General features: G+C 37.8%; 1 protein-coding gene across 4 annotated transcripts in view; it reads right to left on the bottom strand.

Moving 5' to 3' along the window:
- Positions 1-251: 251 nt before the first annotated feature.
- The window catches only part of LOC104084554 (1,4-alpha-glucan-branching enzyme 3, chloroplastic/amyloplastic), a 37,458-nt gene continuing 16,752 nt past the window's right edge, over positions 252-20,957 (bottom strand). For 2 of the 4 annotated variants that reach the window (XM_070181516.1, XM_070181519.1), the window contains exons 7-22: positions 18,720-18,795; positions 12,310-12,417; positions 10,390-10,480; positions 6,910-7,011; positions 6,484-6,586; positions 6,046-6,183; positions 5,878-5,949; positions 5,636-5,740; positions 4,969-5,046; positions 4,768-4,875; positions 3,783-3,863; positions 3,120-3,224; positions 1,346-1,431; positions 1,109-1,163; positions 785-863; positions 301-698 (exon numbers count right to left, since the gene is read on the bottom strand). In XM_070181516.1, the coding sequence (XP_070037617.1) occupies positions 831-863; positions 1,109-1,163; positions 1,346-1,431; positions 3,120-3,224; positions 3,783-3,863; positions 4,768-4,875; positions 4,969-5,046; positions 5,636-5,740; positions 5,878-5,949; positions 6,046-6,183; positions 6,484-6,586; positions 6,910-7,011; positions 10,390-10,480; positions 12,310-12,417; positions 18,720-18,795 (1,341 nt within the window). In that variant the 3' untranslated portion in view covers positions 301-698; positions 785-830. Of the gene's footprint in view, positions 727-784; positions 864-1,108; positions 1,164-1,345; positions 1,432-3,119; positions 3,225-3,782; positions 3,864-4,767; positions 4,876-4,968; positions 5,047-5,635; positions 5,741-5,877; positions 5,950-6,045; positions 6,184-6,483; positions 6,587-6,909; positions 7,012-10,389; positions 10,481-12,309; positions 12,418-18,719; positions 18,796-20,957 lie in introns of all 4 variants that reach the window. The other 2 variants (XM_070181518.1, XM_070181517.1) reach the window with 2 other exon arrangements.

Raw genomic sequence — 20,957 nt, 5'->3', positions numbered from 1 at the left:
AATAGGAGTATATGTTATTTAAAGTTCTTTAAGCATATTTTTGGTTAAAACAATTTTTCAATTGGAAAAAGAATAAAACGTAGTCAAAATGCTTTTCACTCAGACACGTTTTGTATTTCAAAAATTCTCCAAATACTCCATAGAAAACTACCAGAGAAGGTCTTCACGGTTTTCTTTTTCTTTTTCTTTTCTGTCCCTTAATCCTCTATCACATACACTTTTGTAAATAAACATTAACTAGAAACACACGATTTACAAACACCTTCTGGAGATCTTGAATCAATTACTTGGCAAACACAATGTTTAAAGGGATGACTAAATATCCGATGTCAAATTGAAGTTTCTCATCGATTTGAATGCTCTTATATACACTGGTAACTCCAAAAGAAGATCTTATTGGCTACTTCCTCATAAAGTGATGATCATCTTTCCCATTCAAAACTTGACTTTGTTGCCCTCATAACCATAAACTGACTAATGGTTTCGCTCAAGACCTATGAAATCTTAAATCTGGTTTGCGATTGTCAGTAGATGCTTTTGGCCCCAATGGCAGAGCCAACATTTTCTTCCATGCCCCATTTGCACGTCCAGATGTCGAAGGCAAAAAGTTCATGATAACTGACTTGCCAACAGCTTGTTCTCAAGAATCACATCTTCGAAGAGGCGCTGACTGATCAGTATAATGGGCAAAGCTCTTTCTGTTAGAAGAGAAAAAAACTGAATAAACTATACAAGCTAATGTACGCCTAACATCTGAGTCAAATTGACACATATCATAACCTACCTTCCGTTCACCTCATAGTATGAAGTCACTTTGACAACTAGAGCAATCATACTCTAAGAATTCGAGTCAACTTGTAGACCTGCAGGAGTTAAAGCAAGTAAAAAAACATTCGTACATCATGCCCACCGGTAAACAGAGGACGTAAGAGAGCCTGTTTTAGCAAATATGTACTATTGACAAGCGCTTTACAAAAAGAAAACTCCCTTTTACAAAACTAATTTCTCTTGTGATACCTTTTAATAACATTGAGATACTTCATAAAAATGTTGCAAGTTTACAGAATCCTACACCATCAGAAGCCTAAATAGGGGGAAAAATTCAAACCTGAGCACTTCTACTTGGTAGAGGCACTTCCAAGCAAAATCTCATTCCATCAGCTCTGAAATGGAAAAATTAAGACATGCCTAATATAAAAGCTGATATGGATATCATGTAAGAACTTCAGAATTTCTTCCCAATAGAAGTAGAGAATGCAAGTAAGCTACTAGATATTAGTCATGTAGAAACATGGAAACTTCATCTTCCCAGTAGATGTAAAACGTAAATCAAGCGACTAGTTACCTTCTACTAATGGTTCTTTGAACAATATGATCATGTCCAATCAGTCCTCTACCGCCATACTTCTTTTCATCTGTATTTAATGTGACCTAATACAATTTTAAGGAACAATAGGGTAAGAAATACCAACACATTATAGTCAGAGAAGTTACAAAATTCATAGATCATGTACGCCAATGAAGATGTCAACTGTGTTCCTCAATAGATGTACTATTCTCTGAAATTTCAAATCTGTAACTGATGGAAAGATTAGAGTGAGTTGTTTAATTGGAAGAAGGTGTTCGTGAGAACCCACCACTTCCTTTTTGGCTTTTCTTTTTCCCAAGTATGAAAGAATTAGAAGTGTTTTAAGAGTCACTGTTAAGAATGTTAACGTTAGGGAACTGTAAATATGACAACAATTTGTTCCTTGTAAACAGAGAAAGGTTTTTCCAACTACTTAAGATTAAAGTCTTGGCATGAAACGGGCAGCACAGCTGAAGCTGAGCCTCCGTGCCATTAGAGAAATACTGAGATGAGACAATCTTCGCCATGCGCACAGAGTCGTGCCAAGTGAACTGGGATAAGAGTAGGCTAGCTTATTGTTCAGTAGGACCGAGTGTCAGACAAGTTATTTGTGTACCACTGTCGGTATGGTCGCTATGGGGGGTACGCTATGGGGGAATTAACCCACGACAGTTAATATCAGAGCAAGGAAAGAGCAAAGTAATGCCGAGGTGATACCAAGCACAGCTGGTGTCACTGCTTGAGTTTGAGCTTGCTTGTTCGAGCATAGCTGGATTATCAGTTTTGAGATATTATTAGAGCATAGTGGCAGTTCACATTTTGCTAGGGCCATAGCCTTTATATCAGGTCAAGGAACATGAGATAAAGGGAGAGAATAACTACTTAATATATACACGGTAAGCAGGTATTCTCTACTCTAACTACACCAGTAAACATTCTAAATACTACTAGATACAGGTATTCACGAGCCTGGGCAAAATTGAAATAGAACTAGTCACATGTATAAAAATACAGTCTGCCACATCCGGAATAATACTGTAAAAAGTATCTACAAAATTCATAGGCTTAAGACAATTGTCTTCATGCATTTCTCATTTTTTTCTCTACAATCTTACATCATAATACTGGGTTGTTGTTGTCATTGTATCTTATATCATAATACATATATAAATTCAATTTGATTCTAACAGTTACTTTAATCAATGGGGATAGAGAAACAGCTACACAGATTTGTTCTGGATAGAGAAACAGCACAGATCTGTTCAACTTGCAGAACCCTTTTTTCATATTTGTATTTATCTTCATGTGGAAGTGAGATGAAAATTGGAAAAAATGCTCATATCCTCACTCAAGCTAGTGCTTATTCTGATTTACTATGGAGGCTGGCCTAGAAGTAGGGACAGAAACAAACAGCTACATAAATCCTTTCAACTTGCAAACCTGCTCCAAGTTGATGGGGGATTGAGAGAGATGAAGATAGGAGAAAATGTATATCTCACACAAGCTAGTGCTTATTTTAATTTACCACGAAGGTCGGCTTAGATACTTCTCATCTCTGTAAGAAAAAAGTGAAAGATGCACAAAGATTTATCTCATTACTTATACATAAATGGCGGGGTGACCATATGACAGTAAATACTTATGAGATACCTTTATGCCCGACTGAAATAAGCTCTCATAAACTTAGCCACAAGGAACAGCAAATGCTGAACAAAAACTTCAAAATTTTGATTGAGGCAGAAAATTAAAAAAAAGGATAAATGACGCTTACTTGATACTCTCCAGCTTCTTCCACACCTATAGTGTATCTTTCATATGCATTGACAGGATGAAAGTTGAACACAAAGAGATTGGGGCCTCTCAAGTAAGAAATCACCTGTTCCAAAGACAATTTCTCTTTATCTTCGAAAAAGATACTGATGAATGACAGCAGTAAGCAGGAAGGGTTGATTTAGAGAGAACACAAATGAAATTGGGAACTCATATACTCTGCCGGTTTGTTGAAAAAACTACGAAATAAGATGCTACGAAGCATGAAAAATTGGGTTTGCAACCATGAGAGTTCATTTCAAGCAAATGCACCAATGTGCCAACTGATCCATCAGTACTATGACACCAAATGTTACTACTGGCATCGACCAAATGTTCATCATACAACTCAATTCATTCCAGCAACAGGCAATTATTGTGATCCTTTTTTCTCTTGGGGGACCACAGCCCACAGATAGAGCTAAAATATGAAAACTCCATCCCTAGTCAGGACCCTCCCCCCCCCCCCCAATAAAGCGCCATGTAACAGCAGCAGCATTTTCTAATACTCATCAATCAGGCACAACCGATCAAAAAAATCTCGTCAATCAGGCACACCAGAAGAACCAGATAGAAACAAAATTCATAATGGAAAAATATCAAATGAAAGAAAAAGTCATTGTACCATGGTAGTATCATTGACATGGTGAATGTTGGCAAGACCTCGAGACAAAATTCTCCCATTTTCATGCAAGTCCATCATATCCTGAAAAATGGAAGGAGTGAGAATTCACTTCTGTCTTTTTTCCTCTGGTTGCTGAACAACTATTGTAATTCACGGTGGAGCCAGAAAAAGAAGATTCGTTTCATATGTCTATAGTTGAATAAACCTCAAGTTCCAAGTTATCTTATCAACCAACTAATTAAGATTATGGAGAGGTGTTATTTTCCACTTCGTAATCACGGTATGCAAAACAGCACAAGTGAGCCAAGTCTCATTCAAGTATAACAGACAACAATAAAGATGGGAGTAGCCCTAGAACCTCATTTATTATTGCACAATTACGAGGGCTGCCTTCATTGCCCATACCGTATATCTTTTCTACACAGGAAGGTTGCTAACGTGTGGAAGCCGAACTATATTACTCCTTGATGGGAAACAAGGGGAAAAAGCAATATGTGGCATACAAACAAATATCTCTTAAAAAGTACACGCAAAGGGAAGATAAATTTAGTGACAGTCATTTGCTAAAGCCCAACTACGAGAGTTGCCTTGCATTACTCTAGATCAGATAAATTTAGTGACAGTCATTACTCTTATGGTCTATGTTTTTCCACACAGAATATTGGAATGTGGAAAGTCTCTGTCAGAATTAATAAAAACCAACAATGATGTATCAAAGCGGAACAAATTTACTCCTTGAGGGGGACAACAACAACAACAACAGCCCAGTGAAATCCCACAAGTGGGGTCTGGGGAGGGTAGTGTGTACGCAGACCTTACCCCTACTCCGGAGGAGTAGAGAGGCTGTTTCCGATAGACCCCGGCACAATAAAGTACACCTCAATTGCAATATACGTTTAGATAGATAGAGAAAGAGAGAGAGAGAGAGAGAGAGAGAGAGAGAGAGAGAGAGCACATTTTGCATAATTAAAAGTTCAGCGGTTACCTTATCAAATGAGAACAATTGATTATGTACGTCATTTTCCAACAGATCCCACTGACGGTTAGCTAGTGAAAATGAGAAATTGTTGTTTGGCATGGGAAACTCAACCCTCTGTTGCAGGATACAAATGACATTTGTTACTAAATCTACAGTATCATATCTGCACCTGCATAAATCACAAGTGCAGGAAATAAATATTCTCACCTTTGGATGACCAAATTCATTGCCCATGAAGTTGAGGTATGCATGACCACCAATTGTAGATGTAATTAATCTGATCATCTATTTAATAAAAGAAAATCCAATTCATAATTAGACATGCTCAAATGCATGGAATATCACACAACCATAAGCAGGTAAGTAATCTAAACTTGTGCTGAAAGGAGGAAAAATAGCATAGTGTATGCTTTAGATAAATCCATCCTCTTGTTCATTAAGGAGTTTATCTGAAGGACTACTCTGCTAACCAGAGAATCAAAAATATCAAATTCATTAAGCTGATTATTTTTTCCAGACGAAAAAAATTTTAAAGACTAGTTTCTTCCAAGCACATTTAAGTTTTACATGAGTGCAATCCTTATTGACCACAAAATCAAGAAAAGACGAGAATTATACAGAGATTAATTTTGACCTCAAGTAGGAGGTAAGCATGTAAGTTCATTAAAGATATTCGTTTTGGCTGGATTACCAAAATAGAGTGAAAACAACATAATTAAGAGACGAGTGTAGGGTGGCTGATCATCATACCAGATCTGATCACTAGAGGAGAACCAAGAAATGTCAAGTAATTAGCTTTGTCTAACAAGCAGTCTCTAGGTAGTACCAGATATTGACGCTCTACATGGACCGTAACCACAAATCAGGAAATTACCTTGTGCAACGAGCAGCCTCTAAGGAATGACTCTTGTGATGCAGGAGATTTTCGCGAGGAGTTACCAATCAGTATTTCTGCAAATGAGCGACCTCCAGAAATGGACTAGAAGAGAAGGAGAATTACAACCAATAAGATAATGTTGATTATAGATTCAGAAATTTACAGTATGAAATAAAAGAAAAGGAAATAAGAGATAAGTCATAAATTCTACATGATAAAAAGAGACAGATAGTAGCTACCTGGTTGTGATTTTCAGCATACAAAAGCATCTTATCAACATTTTGTCGGCCACCCATTAATGTGCTAACAATCTAAATTAAGACAACCAAATTAAATACCACTAATTACCATGGCATTCAAAGCTTGAAAGGAGAAAAATCTTGTCAACCAATAATGCAAGGTTCAACCTTACTCATGGACCATTCATGATCAGGAGTATTTTCAAGTAATGCAAGCCACATCTCCGAGGCAGAAAGATTCACAAAATAATCAAAGCCCAGTCCACCTTGAGAAGTTGGGTCACAAAGTCCCGGATACAGGGTTGCCTACATAACAGTAAGAGAACTTGTCACAAGACAGTACAGGTCTCAAACTAGCCATAAAGACAGAGAAGTAAACTTGGACAAGTAGAAAACTAAACAATGAATTCTCTTATAAAAAAATTTAGAGTTCTCTTTTCAAGAGTTCTCTTTTTTTTTAGATAAATTCTTTTCAGGAGATATCTTAAAACATCAAAGGTATACTCCACGCAACAGAATTCAATAACAAAAAAGGATTTCTACCTCCTAGAAACCATCTGAGTAAAGCAATGAACAATTTCAAGAGAATTGAAAAGGAGCACTTACATCCTCGGCAATCGTGATCACATTTGGGTGAAGAGCATGCAATACTTCATTTGCTAATATGAGGTACAATAAGGCCTCCTTGTCAACATACTGGTTACAGTACCTGCAATGACAAAGCTTAATGATTGTCAAAGAAAGACTGCTCAAGAATGAAATATGCTCATAATCCATCCACCAATGCACATCCTAGTCACATATAATTTTTAGATTTGAGGTCCTTCTATAGCTTTCTTCTTTAATCCACATTACAGTCTCTAGCACTTCCTTATCAAAATAGAACGAGAAAATGCTTGTAAGGATTGTAAATATATGAACTCATATATATCTCACTAGTGAACACACAAAAACTATTAACATGAGACAACTGGCCTGCATAGGCAAGTCGACAACGTTAGTGACTGAAAAGATGTAACTTGTGATTCTTACTCATCCATGTCACCAGTAAATGAAGCAAATCCATTGTGTGTATACAGCATGGATGAGAGTGAATGAAAATGGAATCCATCAACATGATACTCCTCCACCCACCTGAAAAGTGCCACTGTATAAGCAAAACACCAAGAAAATAATTTATTGCGCAATCATGTCAAAAAGCATTTGGTTTTGCACTGACCAGGGAAAAAAAGAGTTTTGTGAAAATTGAGTTAGATAGGAAAAATAGAGGGAACTTATTTTTATACAACAACAACAACAAACCCAGAGTAATCCCACAGGTGGGGTCAGGGGAGGGTAATGTGTATGCAGACCTTACTCCTACCTTGTGAAGGTAGAGAGGCTGTTTCTGGGGAGGGAACTTTTATATTTCACATAATTCAAAAAGAACAACAAGATTCACCTATATATAGATGCAAAAGAAAATAGTCTGGACATAATAAATAAAGGTGGTGCATTTATTGCACTGTCAGACAATTTATTTATTTATTTTCATCACGAAAGTGGTTTCAAACCTTGCACAATCATGTCCAGGTGAAAGTATTTTGTTTGGAATTTTAAGCAAAGGAAAAAAATCCTGTGAAATTTGAGGGAGAGGAGAAAATTGGTTCATTTTGTACTACTCACTTATTACAGGAGAACTACCAGATGTACCTAAAATACTACAAAATACAGCATGAACGTAATAAACAAAAGGATGGTGGTCTGTACTTACTGTACCTTGGGTACATTTATCAGGTCCTAAATACAGCAAACCTTTACTTCTAACACTTCACCATACAAAGTGAGAAACCAAGATGAGCTTGTAATAAACTAATGCTATAAACTGAACGTTATTTCTTTTTCCATTCATATAATGCCAACAGAATAGTACATGATGAATAATGCCCAAGGAATTATATCACTTGAACATGTTAGAATAAAATTAAATAATTAAACGTGTACTCTCTCTAACAGCTTAACATGGTCTTAAAGATAGACTCATCCCTATTCTAGGTTTACCCCATCTTGAGCCACCACATGTTATACTGTCCAGTGTCCATGCTCTAGATGTCCAACGCTGAACGTACAAGGGGAAGAGAGGGGGTGTTACCGATCCACATTTGTTGAGGATATGAGTTGTAGTCTCTTTATATGGCCTAAGGCATTCTCTTTACTTGAGCCGAGGGTCTATCGAAAACAGCCTCTCTACCTTCACACGGTAGGGGTAAGGTCTGTGTACACACTACCTTCCCCACACCCTACTTGTGGAATTACACTGGGTATGTTGTTGTTGTTGTTGTTGTTGTTGTTGTTGTTGTAGGCATTCTCTTTACGTCACGAGCTAACGCTTACAGTTGAATTAGAACCAAGACCATTTGCTTAACATAGTATCAAACATGCAGAGGTTCTAGATTGAAGTCTCAACACCACTCATTTAGTTAAAAAAAATAAGCGCCATAAAAAAAAGTTTGGTCCACACGTGAGGGGAGTGTGATAAATTGAAAGTGTGTTCTCTCTAGCAGTTTAAGCTTTTACTCCTTCTATTTCATTTTATATGATAGTGTTTGACTGAATACTGAGTTTAAGGAAACTTGAAAAGGAAGACAATCTTTGACACATACCATAATAACCTTAAAACTTGTGGTCTTAAACATGCCTTGACATTTTTATGTATATAAGAGCACGTCACAAAGAGTAAAATGAGAAGTTAAAGTTAAAGATTACAACATAGAAAGGTGTCATTCTTTTTGGAACATACTAAAAATGAAATAGTGTCATACAAAATGAAATAGTGGAATAGATGAGATGGCCAAACTTCAACCAAACTGAATCGCCTTAATAGTACCACTTAGTTACCTATCACAACAAAAAAAGTACCACTTGGATAGTACCTCCAGAAGAAAAACTAACACGGTGCTACCCTAAGAAAAACTTGATAAAGAAAAAGGAAGAAATGTTGACACTGGCGCTGCCCTGAGATTGATTTGGTGCTCCCATGAGCCAAAAACATATTGGGCACAATCGTGAGACAAACTGTGGACTCATGAGACAAGTTGATATAGAGTACACGTATGTTGCCACCTTGATCAGTTCACCAAATCCATGGTTGTACTATTGCTGTGGATCTATGAGACTTGACTAAAAGGAGGTCATATATGCTATCAGCTTGACTAGAACACTAGCAATTCCACCTGAAATTAATAAAGTGATGATGTGTCTCTAATTGAGGATGACAGTGCTGACTTGGCGGCTGAGTTATCACTGAAATGTTGATTGTCATGACACAATTCTTCAACCGAACCTTTTTAACCTCGCTCTTTTTTTTTTTTTGCCTATTTCCTTCACTAGTACTATACTCTTAGAAAATGTGCAAAACAATAATAAATGCATCAACTTCCCCCAAAATTCAGATAGGACCAAAAGCTTATTTTACCTACTCTATTTTTTTTTTTGGTCCTTTCTCCTTTGCGCCATATCTCATCATTGTACAAAAATTTCCTGCAAAAGCTTTATAAAACTAACTTTACCCATCTTAACCTTACCAATTATAACAAAAGTTAACCCAATTTCAACTGCTATTGAAAAAAGAGAGCCCCGCTCACAATTTCTTTAATCCTGGCCCAAATTAAACATTTGATATCCCAAACCCAGGTGCCTTTTTTACCTACTCTTTATCATATTTTTCCCATTCTTTAAGTTTCCTGCAAAAGCTTACATAAAACTAACTTTTCTCATCTTAAACTTTTACCAATTATGGCAAAAGTTAACCAATTTCCACTACTATCGAAAAAAATAAAGAGAGCACCACTTACACTTTCTTTAAAACTGGCCCAACTTAAGAATAGCTAGTCGGTAGTTATTCATATTCCTCCCCCTCATTCTCCTCAAACAATTCAACCTCATATGCTGTTTTTTTAAATGTACTCCTACCCAAAGGCTGGAAAATGAATTCTCAGATTAAGATTTGCTTCACGAGCTGCCAAGTCTATCATCTCTGCTTAATTAAAGCAGATTTTTCTTTTTTTCTGAATACGGGTAGCAGGAGCAGTTTCTTTGAGTGGAGTGGTACCTTTTCTAGCTTCATGTGACACGATGGAGGATCTTTGTATCCAAACCATAGGTAAGGGATAGAGAGGGACAATTGGCTACGATCTGACTTCGAGCAAAAACGATGAAATTTTGTCTGGGCAAGCGGCAAGAGGCCATTTGCAGGTAAGCAGAAGCAATTTAGGATTCTACCAAGAATGAATATGCTAAGAAACAATTGTGAAAATTGACTGAGAACTTATTTTTGTATTTCCCACTTGATAAAAATAAACTACAATATGAACAAATATCCTATATACAGGATCGTGGATGGTGGTACATTTGTTGCACCTCATGATACATTTATTAGGTGGCAGAACCTTAATTTCTAACAAATCTAAAAGCTAGCTATGAAACTGAGAGAGGAGCATACATAGGATAGAAACCAGATAACTTTATACTCACCAGTTCAGATTTGAAAGAAGAAAGTGTAGAACATCAAGATCTCCATATTTGAACATTCGTGTGCCCCAGAATTTGTGATTTCCACGTTTACCTAGTTATGCAGTAAATAAGGAACTCAGGATCCAAAAAGAAATTCAAATATATCAAAAGTATTTAAAAAATAATCATATGTAGACCTTTAATCAAGCTAGTGAAGAGAAACTCCAACTAATTAGAACTTCCATAACATAATGGAGACAACAAAAATACTATTTGTTAGACAAACTAATTTGGAAAAAACAGTGAATATGGCATCACAGTTGTGATGTCAATTTTGGTTGGTTCAAATTAGAATTTCAAATATATCCCCAATGCTCCTCATGTTCTGTTCTGTCGTGACCAAGCTTGAGATGAAGTTCAAATTTTTTATGGCCTTATGCAATAAAAGTGTACTTGTTTTTTGCATAAATATAAAGAAGGTAAAGGTAAATGATGGAAACAAATAGAAAAGGAAGAAGGTTACAACTTTTTATGGAATATACCATTTCTACTTTTTATTTTAAATATATTAATGATTTACTTTCTTCTTAAGGTAAATTGATATATATAGAGACACACAAACACATATGCACATTAATACATGTGTGTGTGCGCGCGCGAGTGCCAACAGCTTTGTTTATGAAGAGTGGAGACATAAATCTAGTTTGGAGGAAACTAAAAGTAGCCGAGTTATACACACCTAGGCACTGAGCGTTGCCTAGGTACCTAGGTGGCCATTCGTGACAACAGTAACTCAATATATAACCCCCAATACATATACAACATGAGTAAATAGGTTCTCATAGCCTAGGTATGTCGGGAATTTAGGATATTAAATCACTCGAAGTGAAATTTTCATACAGTTAACCAGACACGTATTGAGATTGTTTATGTTCTATTGCCACACGGTACATGTGTGAATGACAAGTTTAGGTGAACGAAAGCAAGAAAATAGAAGTTTTCAAACAACTAATAGTCAATCGCAAAAGAGTACAAGGTGAACACAAAAACACATATGTGTGCCGTTCCTTAGCTACTGAGCATAATAGGGCAAATGAATACCTAACAGTACTCTAACTGCACCAAAATTCTAATATTGAAGATCAGCGACAATGAGAATGGCCAATACATGCTCTTGCATGGTGTATGACGAACACATGTCACGTAACTACACATTTGATTAAGCATGCCAATCTGCATATGCCTGAATTGCACATGGCCAGTTGAACAATTAGCACGCGGTCACACGCGTATATACACAAGCCAACACCAACTGTTTTCCCATTTAACCACAACCAGCTATTCATGGTCTTATGGGCATGGATCGATCTAGAGGCTTTTCAGCATATCTATGTTCAGATCAGCCATAGGATCTTCATAGCAATAAAAGAGGGTATGAGCACTACACTTTAGATCTCAGATACGAAAAGATTGTGACTAGAACAGATTCTAAATTGGGTGACCAATTTAATCTCCTATACAAATACCAAGTTTCACTTAATCACTCCCTTATTGGATCTAAGATGCTGTTATTGAAGACCATGAAATCTTCTTCAATGCACACTTACATATACCACCAAAGAGGACAGTAATTATGCAACAAATATTTTGAGCTAGTTATGGATCCCCTCTGTAGAGCTCAATCCTTCTTATATTGATATAGCAGGTGTAGGCCTAGCCAGCAATCTTTCATGGAATAGTTTCAAAATAAATACTAGTATTATAATTAAGCAACCAAATTGGTTTGCAAATCACAGAACCTCAAACCACAAAAGACACATGCATAGTTTGGATTAGATAAGATAATCCTCCCCAGAATGATGTCAAATTTGTAAAGTAACCAATAAAGAAAAACCAAGGTTCGTCAAGTACTTCTAAACATTTTCAATTCTAAGACTTTACCAGTATGGAAATAGCAGTCATTTGTTCCATCAAAAAGAGATAATCCAACCATTTCGTCTGCTGCTGCATAAGAGTGCACAATCTCCAAAAAGACAAGCAGTCCAAGCCCTGCGCCCCCACACACACACAAAAAAAAAAAAGGAACACAATTAGTAGGACCCTGAATACAAAGTAAAGAAAAATAATAACAAGCAGGTGGGTCCCAATGTTATCCGAAATATCCATTGACGTAAACAGACATCATCTATAATCATTATCAGCACACACAAGCTAAAAGCAAGGAGATGCATAAGCTGGATAGGGAAATATTTGAACCGAGATTTTTAACCAATTTAAGTTCCATAAAAAATTATTTTTGGAAAACCAGAGAGGACAACTGCTTCGCTACTTTGAACTGGGGAAGGGAAAAATCTTAATAAGAGAACTTCTCTTTGATAATCCAATGTGATAAAATTTAAAAAGGTAGTTAAATAAAGTTAAATCTTAAACATCAGTCCCCGTATGAGGTTTGACTAACCTATGAGCCAATATAATAATGTAAGTGCACCTCCACTTAACTTTGGTACAATTTTTTTTTGTAATTACGTGTAAGTGAAGAAAGGCACCTACCACAAATATGTCCTCTTAATTTAACCCTTCTAAAGCTCTATTTCAAAAAAGTTGTTTAATAAGAAGCCAACACTTATCCCAGAAAAATACCAAGACTTTTACAAGAAATGGGTAACCACTCTCTACACCTAGATGGTGAGTAAGTATTTTATAGCTAAATAGATAAACCTAATAGGATTTATCCTATAGAATACATTCCATAATATTTTCCTTACTCAAGTTCAATTAATCTAGACACATTTTCTGATTAAACCTGCCCCTCAAAATAAAAAGTGAGAAAACCAACTTAAGTTCGTTTATTTTGGAAACACAGAAAGTTGTCGCTAAAACCGACAGGAATAGAGCACAACCAAATACAAAAGTGGTGCTTGGATTCTCCTTCCGAAAAGCCGAGGGGAATAGCACAGTGAAAGAAAGTGCTTCTAGCATACAAACGGAAAGGAATCTACTCTCAACCACGGGAAAAAAAGTATGGCATTGGAAATCCCCAAGACATCATAAATGTAGCTTGAATTGGCAGAACAATGACAAGAAAAAGTATAGAGGAGGGCATTGATCACTTTATAGAGGAGGGCTTCGATTGCATAAAGAGACACAAGGCGCCAGTGACAGAAAGAGGAGTGGCATCATCAGAGACAAAAGAGTTTGAAAAATAATATTGGCTGGCGAGTGGTCTTAGGCAGAAGCCACTTAAGACTCTACCAAGATCGTAGAGGCTCTTTATACCATGTTAAATTACATGACAACCTCATTTAAAATCCCAAACTATTAGAGAGGGAAGGACCTTTATTTATTTAATTATGTCTGTTAAGTAGTTAGTCATGTATAGTGTCCCACATCGGGAAGTAGATACCTATTATCATGTAATCACTTTATATAAATAGGGCGTTGTACAACACTTTAGATAATCAATAATATTTTCTCCCGTGCTTTCTCACATGGTATCAGAGCAATCGTGAGAGATTTATCGCTGTGCGTAAATTCCAACGACTCCGGGAAGAGAAATCAGTCAACCGGAAGTCTTTTTTCCGGCAAACACAGGTCTGCCGCAGTAAAAAAAAAAGCCATTTTTCGTCAGTGTTGTGCAAAAACCAACACACCACGAAGTAGATCGGCCTCCGACGACCAACCCATAAAAATATCTCCGTTAGAAGACCCTCCACGCTCTCCCACACGCCGCCGGAAGAAATTTTTCCGGCGAAGTTCCGTCGTCACGCGCCGGTGCGTGGGGCCCTTTCCGGTCACTTTTTGGAAAATTTTCCGATCCTTCATTACAAAGCATGTAAACAGACATCTTCAGAGATAGCTTCTGTTGTTCAAACAGGTAGTAGCGTGACTTGTGTCTCCCAATCTTCAACCTCCGAGTCTTGGGTCATTGATTCAGGTGCATCGAATCATATCTCTGGTAACAAATCTCTTTTCACTACTATTTCGTATTCTCAATCTCTTTCAACAGTCACAATGGTCAATGGGTCTCAAACCATGGCAACTGCAATAGGTCAAGCAAGCCCACTTCCTTCCTTACCTTTAGATTCAATTCTTTACGTTCCCCGTAGTCCTTTTAATCTCATAGCTGTTAGTCGCTTAGCCAAATCACTTAAAAGCGCTGTTTTATTTCTTGATGACCTTGTTTTTATACAGGAACGCAATACGGGGCGGATCATTGGTACCGGACGTGAATCAAATGGACTTTATTACCTTATCCTTGCTAAATCACATGGGCTCACATCTTGTCTTCCTTTAACAACTTGTCATGTTACTGATTCACCAGATTTATTACATAAATGGTTGGGACATCCCAGTTTGTCAAAACTTCAGAAAATGGTACCTGGTTTATCTCACTTGTCCACTCTAGAGTGTGAGTCATGTCAGCTTGGTAAGCATACCCGCTCTCATTTCCCTCGGCGTCTTGATAATCGAGCAGAGTCACCTTTTACTTTAGTCCATTCAGACGTTTGGGGTCCTAGTCGGGTCAGTTCTACCTTGGGATTCCGCTACTTTGTCAGTTTCATTGATGATTATTCCAGGTGCACTTGGATATTTTTGATGAAAAATCGATCTGAGTTGTTTTCTATTTTCCATACCTTCCACGCTGAAATTCAAAATCAATTTGGTGTTTCTATCCGCACATTTCGTAGTGATAATGCCTTAGAGTATTTGTCTTCCCCATTTCAGCAGTTTATGAACTCTCATGGGATTATTCGTCAAACATCTTGTCCGTACACATCTCAACAAAATGGGGTAGCTGAAAGAAAGAATAGACACCTTATTGAAACTGCTCGTACCCTACTCATACAATCTCATGTTCCGTTGCGTTTATGGGGGATACAGTTCTTACATCTTGGTATCTTATTAATCGTATGCCATCTTCAGCTATCTAAAATCAAGTTCCATTCCCTGTCCTGTTTCCCCACTTACCTTTGTTCTCTCTTCTACCCCGTGTCTTTAGAAGCACGTGTTTTGTTCATAACCTTACTCCAGGAAAAGATAAGTTAGTTACTCGTGCTCTTAAGTGCGTATTTCTGGGTTACTCGAGAACGCAAAAGGGATATCGATGTTATTCTCCTGACCTCCGGCGGTACCTTATGTCCGTTGACGTTACCTTCTTTGAAACTCAATCATAATTCACAGGTCCAGGTAATCACTTAAATATTTCTGAGGTGCTACCAGTTTCATCTTTTGGAGATTCAGTCACTATCTCCCCTTCATTTTCCTCTACAACTCTAGCTCCACCTATGGCTCCAATTGCAGTTCCACTACCTATAGCTTCAGTTCCACCACCTACAGCTCCAGTTCCACCACCTATAGCTCCAGTTCCAGTTCAACTTTCTGCAGCTCCACCACTCTTGACTTATCATCGTCGTCCACGTCCAGCATCAGGCCCAGGTGATTCACGTCCTGCATCAGATTATGCACCTACTGCGGACTTGTCTCCTCTTAGTCAACCAATTGCACTCTACAAAGGTGTACGATCCACACTTAACCCTAATCCCCATTATGTCGGTTTAAGTTATCATCGTCTGTCATCACCTCATTACGTTTTTATATCATCTTTGTCCACTGTTTCTATCCCTAAGTCTACAGGTGAGGCACTATCTCATCCAGGATGGCGACAAGCTATGATTGACGAGATGTCTGCTTTACATGCGAGTGACACTTGGGAGCTTGTTCTTCTTCCTTCAGGTAAGTCTACTGTTGGTTGTCGTTGGGTTTATGCAGTCCAAGTCGGCCCGGATAGCCAGGTTGATCGGCTTAAGGCTCGTCTTGTTGCAAAAGGATACACTCAGATTTTTGGGCTTGATTATAGTGACACTTTCTCTCCCGTGGCTAAAGTAGCATTTGTTCGTCTCATTTGTCCATGGCTGTTGTACGTCATTGGCCTCTTTATCAGTTAGACATTAAGAATGTTTTTCTCCACGGTGATCTTGAGGAAGAAGTTTATATGGAGCACCCACCTGGTTTTGTTGCTCAGGGTGAGTCTAGTGGTCTTGTATGCCGATTGCGCAGGTCACTATATGGTTTGAAACAGTCCCTTCGAGCTTGGTTTGGAAAGTTCAGCACAGTTATCCAGGAGTTCGGCATGACGCGTAGTGAAGCCGATCACTCTATGTTTTATCGGCATTCTGCTCCTAATCTATGTATTTATCTAGTGGTTTATGTTGATGATATCGTTATTACTGGTAATAATCAGGATGGTATTACTAATCTGAAGCAGCATCTTTTTCAGCACTTCCAGACTAAGGATCTGGGCATATTGAAGTATTTTATAGGTATTGAGGTCGCTCAGTCTAGCTCAGGTATTGTTATTTCACAGCGAAAGTATGCCTTAGACATTCTTGAGGAGATTGGAATGATGGGCTGCAAACATGTTGACACTCTTGTGGATCTGAATGCTAAGCTTCCTCCAGGATAGGGGGAGCCTCTTAGAGATCCTACGAGATATAGGAGGTTGGTTGGCAAATTGAATTACCTCACGGTAACTAGACCTGACATTTCTTTTCCGGTGAGTGTTGTAAGTCAGTTTATGGATTCTCCCTGTGATAGTCACTGAAATGCAGTTGTTCACATTCTTCGGTATATAAAGTCAGCTCTAGGCAAAGGATTACTATTCGAGGATCGAGGCCACGAGCAGATTGTTGGGTACACAGATGCTAATTGGGCAGGATCACCTTCTGATAGACGTTCTACGTCTGGATATTGTGTTCTAGTAGGAGGCAATTTGGTCTCTTGGAAGAGCAAGAAACAGAATGTAGTTGCTCGATCTAGCGCCGAAGCCGAATATCGGGCCATGGCTATGGCAACGGGTGAGCTAGTTTGGGTCAAGCAGTTGCTCAAGGAGTTGAAGTTCGGAGAAATCAGCAAGATGGAACTGGTGTGTGATAATCAAGCTGCTCTTCATATTGCGTCAAATCTGGTGTTTCATGAGAGGACTAAACACATTGAAATCGACTGTCACTTTGTCAGAGAAAAGATACTCTCATGAGATATTGTTACAAAGTTTGTGAAGTCGAATAATCAGCTAGCAGATATTTTCACTAAGTCTCTTACTGGTTCTCGTATTGGTTACATCTGTAACAAGTTCGGCACATATGATTTATATGCACCTGCTTGAGGGGGAGTGTTAAGTAGTTAGTCATGTATAGTGTCCCACATCGGGAAGTAGATACCTATTATCATGTAATCATTGTATATAAATAGGGCGTTGTACAACACTTTAGATAATCAATAATATTTTCTACCGTGCTTTCTCACAATGTCTTTATACCTTCCCCTAATGTGCAGCGTTGTTCTTTTTCACGGGTCAAGCACGGAAAGTTCTTTTTGATAATAGGTGCGTTGAGATTGAAACAAGGATCTTTGCCTGCTCAGGTAATATGTAAAAATAGAAAACTTCTTCTTGACTTGATCTATTAACAACATACAAGAAGAGTCTTAATACAATATAGTAAATAATCATCTTATATGTCTAATTAGGTAAGTAAATGTTATATAACCAAATGCGTGATAGCCTTACGTACAAACAGAATATTTTATAATATCATACTCAAGTTCAAAGAATCGAGACACGTATTCACTTAGCATTCAACAAACAGGACCATAAGTGCTACCTTCAAAGGATCTCATTCGATATGTCGAATGGCATATACACCAAAAGATGCAGAAACAAAATGTCACTTGACATTACCAACCAACCAAATATACCTCCAGTTTTGTCCAGACGTCAACCTAAAAAAATCTTTTTTCTGAGAAGTCAAGACAGATCTTAAGCAAGTTCTGCAGCTTTAAACTAATAAAATGTCACTGAAGAGATAGCAAATACGAGGGGAAAAGGTGTTTATGTAGTTTAGTGGCCTCTGGCTGTTATGAGCATGAAGAGTACTGGAGAAAAGATGGAAAACAGGGCTCCTTAGTTAGAATTGCATTATACAATCCAAAAAGAGTATAATAGCCAGGAAATTCTGTGACTGCTAAAGAAGAGTTGAAAGCAACACGATAGTACTAATAGAACTCTAGGAAAAGTTAATAGGTTGGTAAAAAAGTGCAAGAAACCAAATGAAATGCATTAAGCTATGCCATTCTGAGCAGAAGAAATAGCGACTAAATGAACCCAACAGAAAGTAAGCATAGATGATAGACCAACCAGTCAATAAATAAACTATGCCTCAATCACAAATCATACAAATTATATTAGTCAGAAAAATAAAAAGGAAGGAGAAAGCAAATAATATGCAACATAAGTAGTCACTAACAGCTTAGCAGGACGTAAACCATATTTGCCCAGGTCAAACGTCAAGGATTACCATGTGCTTCATCAACCAAGCGCTTGAAGTCATCCGGTGTGCCAAAACGGCTACTAACAGCATAAAAGTTTGTCACCTTTACATAAGAAATGGTGAAATCATATTGATGGTGAGGCAGAAATATAAGTCATAAAGATTCAGGAGATTGTGAATCTATTCAAGAAAAGATTATATGATGATGTTCAGTAAGCTACTTCCTAATAGCTAAAAGAGAGGGATATAAAGATGCAATCTTTCAAATGCATAACCTGACAATTGATCAATTAAATTGTTCAACTAACACTGTGTTCAACTGTTCATGCAGGATACGTGAAGTTATGATCTGTTAATGTTACCAAACTTGAGGATCAAACATCAGGATCAGTTTATACACCCGATGTATTCCATATGGTAATTGAATACAGGAAAGGGCATCAATCTGATTATTTTGTCTGAAACAGAGCAAAAATTTCCCAGCATCTAGCTGCCTCACAATTTCCAACACATAAATCGAAATAAAATGCCGTATGTTGCATTTAGCTTACTATTCTAACCCTTCATAAGCAATCTATTAATTTTAAATTCAAATTTATGTGTTTGGTAACTTGGTTAGGGGATGAAAAAGAGGTGCTAGAAGATGGAAAATTAGGAGCACTAGTTATTCCCCTTCTTTGGTAAGGAATAAAGTGTTCTTTTTCAACCCTCTAAAACTGGGCGTACAGGCGCCCTCCAGCTGTGTGACATCACCCAAAGTAAATCATCAATGCTTCCTCTAAGGGAAGTAAACCAATAAATATCTCTTTCCTTCACCTCCCCCCTCCCTAACTGCCTCAAAATTTCCCAGCATCTAGCTGCCTCACAATTTCCAACACATAAATCGAAATAAAATGCCGTATGTTGCATTTAGCTTACTATTCTAACCCTTCATAAGCAATCTATTAATTTTAAATTCAAATTTATGTGCTTGGTAACTTGGTTAGGGGATGAAAAAGAGGTGTTAGAAGATGGAAAATTAGGAGCACTAGTTATTCCCCTTGTTTGGTAAGGAATAAAGTGTTCTTTTTCAACCCTCTAAAACTGGGCGTACAGGCGCCCTCCAGCTGTATGACACCACCCAAAGTAAATCATCAATGCTTCCTCTAAGGGAAAGTAAACCAATAAATATCTCTTTCCTTCACCTCCCCCCTCCCTAACTAGAACTATCAAGCAATTTAGCGAAAGAGCTGAGTTTGGATAAAAGAATCATTGGCCGACGTAAAATTCAATTCCCCGAGGCCCCTTCACCAATGACACCCCATTTCCATCCCTGCCATCACCACTCACCCCTAAATCCTCCATATTGATCCTTCCCCACCACCTTCAACCTGTCACCAACTCCTCCCTATCACCACCGCCTCTCCTCAGTATCATTTCCTTCCATAAAATCCTATCTTCTACAAAAGCCGAGAAATACCCACCCAAATTCTTCCATCGCACGAATACAGAGACAAAAGCCCACAATTGACAGATTAATCCTTTCACCAATCCCGTTTTCATTCCCCAACCGTCTCATACTCACCACACCAGAGACACATACACAAGCACAGTAACTAGTAAGTTCACATTTCCATTGTTGCCTTCCTTCACAGGCCATTACCTGTAGAGGAACCCACCCATAAGAACCAATGTTGTCAAAAGCTCATTTAAGGCGCGCTTAAGCCTTGAAGCTCAGAAAAGCTCAAGGAGGGCGCTTCGCCTCGCTTAAGCTGTGGTTTAGTGTAAACAAGGCACTAAGGTGTGCGCCTCAATGCCCATGAGTTCTATCTTGAACTTAGCAGTACTAAACAACAAATATTATCAGCAAATAAGTGTATTAGCCGCTGAGGAAAACATTAGGAGTGAATTTATTTCTTTTTTCTTGAATTACATATGTATTTTTAATTTTTTTCCTAGTTGCGCCTTTTTTACGGAAGACCACACTTTAGTTGCGCTTTGTGCTTAAAGCCCCAATCGGCTTGGAGCGCTTTTTAGAGCTTTTCGCTTTTTGACAACACTGATAAGAACCAGAAGATCTTCAGTGCTATTCTAGCCTTCATTTCCACTTTTGAATGCATCAGTCTGGTAACGGTGGTTCACGACATAGGCATTCTGTCAACTTTATTTTATTTTGAGCTCTTAGATCCTTTCTCCTTACCATTTAAGTCTATTTCTCAATCTAATCCTTTAGTATACCTTGTATTTACCAAAAGAAAATGATTAAATGCCTCTGACAAGTTTACA

The sequence above is a fragment of the Nicotiana tomentosiformis genome, chromosome 7 (assembly GCF_000390325.3).
Source record: "Nicotiana tomentosiformis chromosome 7, ASM39032v3, whole genome shotgun sequence".
In the NCBI taxonomy this organism is placed as follows: Eukaryota; Viridiplantae; Streptophyta; class Magnoliopsida; order Solanales; family Solanaceae; genus Nicotiana; species Nicotiana tomentosiformis.
The sequence above is the reverse complement of the archived record's forward strand: the minus strand, read 5'-3'. Positions and strand labels throughout refer to the sequence as shown.